The sequence below is a fragment of the Kogia breviceps genome, chromosome 4, assembly GCF_026419965.1.
Source record: "Kogia breviceps isolate mKogBre1 chromosome 4, mKogBre1 haplotype 1, whole genome shotgun sequence".
NCBI classification, from domain to species: Eukaryota; Metazoa; Chordata; class Mammalia; order Artiodactyla; family Physeteridae; genus Kogia; species Kogia breviceps.
Window position 1 is genome coordinate 144088701 of NC_081313.1, and position 6000 is coordinate 144094700.

The following is a 6000-nucleotide window of genomic DNA, read 5'->3' on the forward strand; positions in this document are numbered from 1 at the left end:
TTTGTTTGTTTGCTTAAATTACAAAAGAGGACTTCCCTCGCGGTCCAGTGGTTAAGACTCTGCCCTTCCACTGCAAGGGGCATGGGTTCAATCGCCGGTTGGGGAAATAAGATTCTACATGTCATGTGGCACAGCCCCCCCCCCAAAAAAAATTACAAAAGAGGCTCTCACTTATTACGTAACTAGACAAACAATACAGAAATGTATAAATAATTAATAGTCTCCTACCCCCCAACACACACATAGGCAACCAGAGGTGCACAACAACCACCAGGAGCACTTATAAAGCATGCAAATTCTTGCCCCCACTCTTGAAGATTCTGATTCGGTAGGTCACAGGTGGGGCATTTTGACAAGCCCCTAGGTAATTCTGACACAAGCGGTCTATAGATTTCTTGAGAAAGTCTGCTCTTACTATTGTCCTCCTAAGGAATAGTTGAAGGAATGAAGACACTGAGTCTGGAGAGGCAAACGCACGGAAGGGGTACACGGACTGCCTTCAAATAAGTGAGAGCCTTTGTCTAAGAGAATGACTGTGTGTGCTCTATGTTGTCCCATGGAACACCAAGAGTTTGGAACCTAAAGATCAAATTAAAAAAAAAAACTTTCTGGGCTTCCCTAGTGGCGCAGTGGTTGCGAGTCCACCTGCCGATGCAGGGGACGCGGGTTCGTGCCCTGGTCTGGGAAGATCCCACATGCCGCGGAGCAGCTGGGCCCGTGAGCCATGGCCTCTGAACCTGCGCGTCCGGAGCCTGTGCTCCGCAACGGGAGAGGCCACAGCAGTGAGAGGCCCGCGTACCGCAAAAAAAAAAAAAAAAAAACTTTCTAAGAGAGCTACTGTAAAACAAAATCAGGCAACAGAGCCAGCAAGGGAAGGAATGTGCCAAAATCACCAAGCTTGCAGAAAAAGGACTTCTCTGGGTTGAGAAATGACTGTTTGAGGTTGAGAAGACAGAGGGCAAAAGACGTTCCAGACATACACATACACATTCTCTCTTTCTCACTCTGAGGAAAAACTGCCCCTTATAAATACACAGAGAGGAATGTAACCACGAGACAGGTAGTGTGTGTCTTAACCCAAATTAAATAACAGCTATTTGCCCTAAGCCGTATCTCCCTGCCTCTACTGGCAAGGCCTAAAATGGTAGAGAAAGGAGACAACACAGTATTTGGTAAGGGCAGTTCCTTTCATAGCTAGGTAGGCCTGCCCAGGCCCTCTCCTCATAATTTTGGATCCATCGATTTTAAAGAGCTTAAGCCTGTCAATAAGCAACAGGCTTTGGACAATCAAGCTCAACAAATGCCAGTTTGCTTCAGTTACACCACCCAAAACAACACCCCTCCCCAGTCAGTTAAATAAAAAGCCATTTATTTGTTCTAGAACAGAATCAACCAAGGCACTGTTTACCACAGCAAGCTGCTGATCCAAGAGGGATATGAGCCAACTGCCAAGTAACTCCTGTACCCTGGCAGAAACTCAGCTGAGCCTCCATCTCTGGGCAAGATTAGGGAGGCGCCCAGGTTCCCATGTATGTCGTCCTCTTTCCTCTCATTTAAAAACAACTATACAGATGCTGGCTCCATTCAAAAGGGGCATGTGAGGCCCAATAAACTGTCCTTATTAGAATGTCTGGTAGTTTCTACTTTCAGCATTTGAGCTAGGGTCAAATACTGAGTGTTGTGCATTATTCTAAATAGGTGCACTCTTATTTAGGTTACTATCACCAAGGTATGTGCAGCCACTTATAAGTCGTAATGGGGCTGACTTTATATTTGCATGTTTTAAATTTTTAATTTTTTTTTTCTTTTATTTCGGATACAGCCCAACTTCCCGCAGGTCATCACTCTTTCTTAACTGGCACGTTTTTGACTCACTGGGTTGTGTGCACCACCCCTTTTATGGAGCACCTACTACAAGCGAGGCACTGGGCTCAACGTTCATCTGTAGTCTGACAACATGAAAGATGAAGCAATCTTACCTCAAGTTTACAAAGAAAACTGGGCCTTGGAGAGGTTAAACAATGTGTCCAAAATCAGGCAGCTAGGAGCGTCGGACTTAGTCTGAACTCAGAGCAGGAATTCACTCCTTCACCAGCTGCCTCCCTTTACAGGAGCAAATAAACTGCTCTGAAACAGCGCAGCCTGAGGGCCAGCCTTCAGTCATTCCTTACAGCAGGAATGCTTCATCCTGCTGCCAAATCCGAAACTGTGTGCAAGATTATGTGTGAACCCTGAGGAGGGGACCCAGATTTTTAAGGAGTCAGTGATCCCAAGAAGGTTAAGAGCCAGCACCTGGGCACGCTGTCAGCTTCCCTATTCTTTAAGTTCCTGGTGCTCGCTGTCCAGGGAGCAGTGCGGCAGGGGTCAGAAGTTCTGGCTTCCAGTCCCAGTCTTGGCACTACTTCTCTGAGGGCTGTTGGCCCAGGCAGCTCACCCATGGACCACAGATTTCCTTTCTCTTTTCCCCTGGCCTTGACTCCCTATTTATAATTATACTTTCCTTGTCAAGGATTTTTTTTTAAACCATTGTATTATTCCATTGTTTTAACGTATATGGAGTCATTAAAAAGTCGCCCCCAATGCTACACTGAAGCAGAGGGATAAACAATGCCAGGCCAGCTTACCTCTCTGGGACTCATTTTCCACCTGTAAACTGACCCGCTTGGGTCAGCTGGATCAGGTTGCTTGCATTCCCATTAGGCTCAAGACACAAAGCTAGCTACCGAGCAACCTGGATCGGCGTCGTCGCTCCCGCAACCTCCCTTTCAGGATCTGATCAGCAGCTGTTTTCCCGCGACCCTCCCTGGCCCTATCCTGCCAGCCTCAATCACCCGGGCGGACTCACCGCTCGCGCAAGGTGCCAGCGGCCAGAAGGAGCTCGACCGCCCCGGCGATTGCGCAGCCAGGAAAGGAGAGGCGCCGGGCTCCCGGCCCCACGCCGCGCTGGGGCCTGCGCGCGCTGTTCCGACGGAGAGAGCGGGCGGGCGCGGCTCTGCCCACGCTGCGTATGTGCGTGCGCCGAGAGGGGGCGCCCCCCCCCCCCCCCGGCTCTCGCCTTTGTTAATTGTTCAACTGGAGGCAAGTTGTTTTCCACTGGGCGCTCCCTGGAGCGGGTCCCAGCCGGGGTGGCTCGGCGACTGCAGCAACTGCCGTGCGCTGGCCCGCAGCCAGCACGAAGCCTTGCAAGTGGGTGTCAGTGCTGTGCCCGGTGACCCACCCACCCGCGACTTCTCATTTAGGCACCTACTACTCCCTCGAGCTACTCAGCACCAAAACAGGGACCGGCAGTTAGGCCATCCGGTGGGAATGTTGACCCCTGAATATCTGTGCTCCTGCCTGAATCACCAAACTTTGGGGCTGGACCTTGATTTTAATTCTGAGTGCTGGCTGCCCAGGATTTCTGGGTTCCTAGCCTAGCTCTCTTGGGAGCCCTCTGCGCAATCTTAGATAAATCTGCCAGTCTCCCTGCACCCCAGTTTCCTTTTCTATGACTCACAGTAGTGAGTGGGACTCTGTTCTAGGCACCCAGTATTCAGCAGTCAACATAACAGACAAGGTCCCTGCCCCCTTGGGGCATGTCTGACAATGAATACACACTTGAAAACGTGAAAAGTACGGAAAGTTTCATATCAGGGCAACCAAATCTTGTTATGGAGTCATAAATGGACTAGATTAACTTTTCTAAATCCTCTGACTATAATATTCATTCTTACTCTCATTATGTGAACGTTATTACTATTACTAGTGATAGCACTAGTAATATTGCTTACTCAGTGCCAGGTACTGTACTAAACATTTTATTTGTATTTCCTCATCAATCAGATTCATAACTTCTCTAACGATAGGTATACCTATTATCATCCTCATTTTAGAGAGAAAAACTGAGGCTAGAAATGAAAGTAACTTGCTCACTGTCACACAGCTACTAAGTGACAGGACGAATAGTCAAATTCAGACTGTCTGAGGCCTCAGGGTGCTTAAGCACTATTCTACATGCATAAAAATATGAAGACCAGCATGGTGTTGTATCTTGAATGTGATGGATGAGAACAATAGAAGAGGAGGGGGTGGTTTTAGTCTGTAGAGGAGAAAAGCAGAGGAAGTTGAGAGCTTTCTTAAAGAGCTGTCCATGGATCAGACTTAACGTACATGAACTTAGAGGTCACTAGCATGGGGAAAGCTATAGGGAGACAAATTGCAAATATGTAAGGAAGAATTTATCTAACAATCAGAGCATTTCAAAAATGACATCAGGGGCTTCCCTGGTGGCGCAGTGGTTGGGAGCCCGCCTGCCGATGCAGGGGACGCGGGTTCGTGCCCCGGTCTGGGAGGATCCCGCGTGCCGCGGAGCGGCTGGGCCCATGAGCTGTGGCCTCTGAGCCTGCGCGTCCGGAGCCTGTGCTCCGCAACGGGAGAGGCCACGGCAGTGAGAGGCCCGCGTACCACACACACACACACACAAAAAATGACATCAGTTGCCTGGAGAGAGTAAGCATCCTGTCACTAAAAGTCAGCATTCAACTAGACAGGCTTACTGGTTATTGGGGATGCTTCAAAGAAGAGTCATGCAAAAGTTAAAGTTTAGGTGATCTCTAAGTTTCCTTCTAATTCTGAAGGAACTCTGAAGAGAATTTGAGTCCTAGAGTGGTTAAGTGACTTGTCCAAAGTCACCCAGGGAATGAAGACCTGACCCCCAAAACAAGTCTAGATCAGACTTCCTGTTTGTGGGTGAGGGTCTTGTGAGTGCTCAGCACCTCACTTTATGCTCCTTGTGTGTGTGTGTGTGTGTGTGTGTGTGTGTGTGTGTGTGTGTGAGAGAGAGAGAGAGACAGAGACAGAGACAGAGAGAGACAGAGAGAGGGACAGAGAGAGAGAGAGACCACTTGTCCCAGGTGTCTGGAATCATCTGCTTTACCTATTTACTTTCCATTACTAATATGTGTATGCCCTTCTTCCTTGCTTGTGTTGAATATTCTGTGTTTTCAGATGGAAGTGTCAAACCTCCCAGGCAAATTACTATAATATAGGGGTTCAAGAGGTAGTAGAGTCTCTGCTTCCCTGGAGTACAATTTATTTCATAAGTTAAGGAAAAGGAGAGAAGCTAGATGATATTTTTATTTGAAACTGATGTTTCTTTGATTCTATTTTAGGACTATGGGTTATCTTGAGTTAAATTTCTAATGCACTGGCACTAATTCCCCATCTTTCATCCTAGTCACAAATATATTGATAAGCAGAAATCTAGTTGTCAGCTTCAAAAGAGGCACTCTTTTCTCAGAGCTCTGGAGAGCTACTTGTTTGTTTTGACTGGAAACCTCTAACAAAGGAATCCAATTGCCTTTTGGAATTGATTTCTAGAACATTTACAAAGAAATGGATATCACCTTGTCCCCAGTGATACTAACTCAAAGATAAAAAGAGTTCCCCTTCACTTCTACCCTCAACAGAGTGATCAATTTTTTTACTTTTTAAATTTTTAAATTTTTTTGGCCTCACCGTGCAGCATGCGGGATCTTCCCCAGGCAGGGATCAAACACGTGCCCCCTTCAGTGGAAGTGCAGAGTCTTAACTACTGGACCAGCAGGGAAGTCCTTAATTTATTTTTTAAGAACATAGATTTGCCTGGTTCAAAATTCCAAAGTATACTGTCAGGGCTACAGCTTATTCATCTTTGGACTCCTCTCAGTGCCTGGCATATTGCCCTGTATATAGTAGGTGCTTAATAAGTGATTATTGACTGGGTAAGTGAATGAGTGTGAATTAAGAAGTTGTGGGAGATAGAGAATAGTTGGTTTAGGTGGGGCAGCAGATATTTTCCCTGAGGTGCATGGGCTTAAAGGAAACCTAGACAGAACTCCCAGACCAGTTGCATATTTGACCATGACTTTATCCAGAGTCTGTACTAAAAGCAGCAACATCAGACTCTTTTGGGTTGACCATTACCTAAAGACTACGTACTAGCCAGTCTTTTGGTTGTACACAACAAAATCCAATTTTAGT

The 6000-nt window shown here is 47.0% G+C and overlaps 1 protein-coding gene across 8 annotated transcripts in view; it reads right to left on the bottom strand.

The window, feature by feature from the left end:
- Positions 1 to 3137, bottom strand: part of ARHGEF37 (Rho guanine nucleotide exchange factor 37) — a 58453-nt gene extending 55316 nt beyond the window's left edge. For 2 of the 8 annotated variants that reach the window (XM_067032100.1, XM_067032098.1), the window contains exon 1: positions 2846 to 3014. Coding sequence is in view for 1 of the 8 variants with exons in the window: in XM_067032099.1 (XP_066888200.1) it covers positions 2625 to 2639 (15 nt within the window). In the remaining 7 variants the exon portion in view is untranslated. Of the gene's footprint in view, positions 1 to 2624 lie in introns of all 8 variants that reach the window. The other 6 variants (XM_059062218.2, XM_059062219.2, XM_067032102.1 and 3 more) reach the window with 6 other exon arrangements.
- Between the last annotated feature and the right edge of the window lie 2863 nt (positions 3138 to 6000).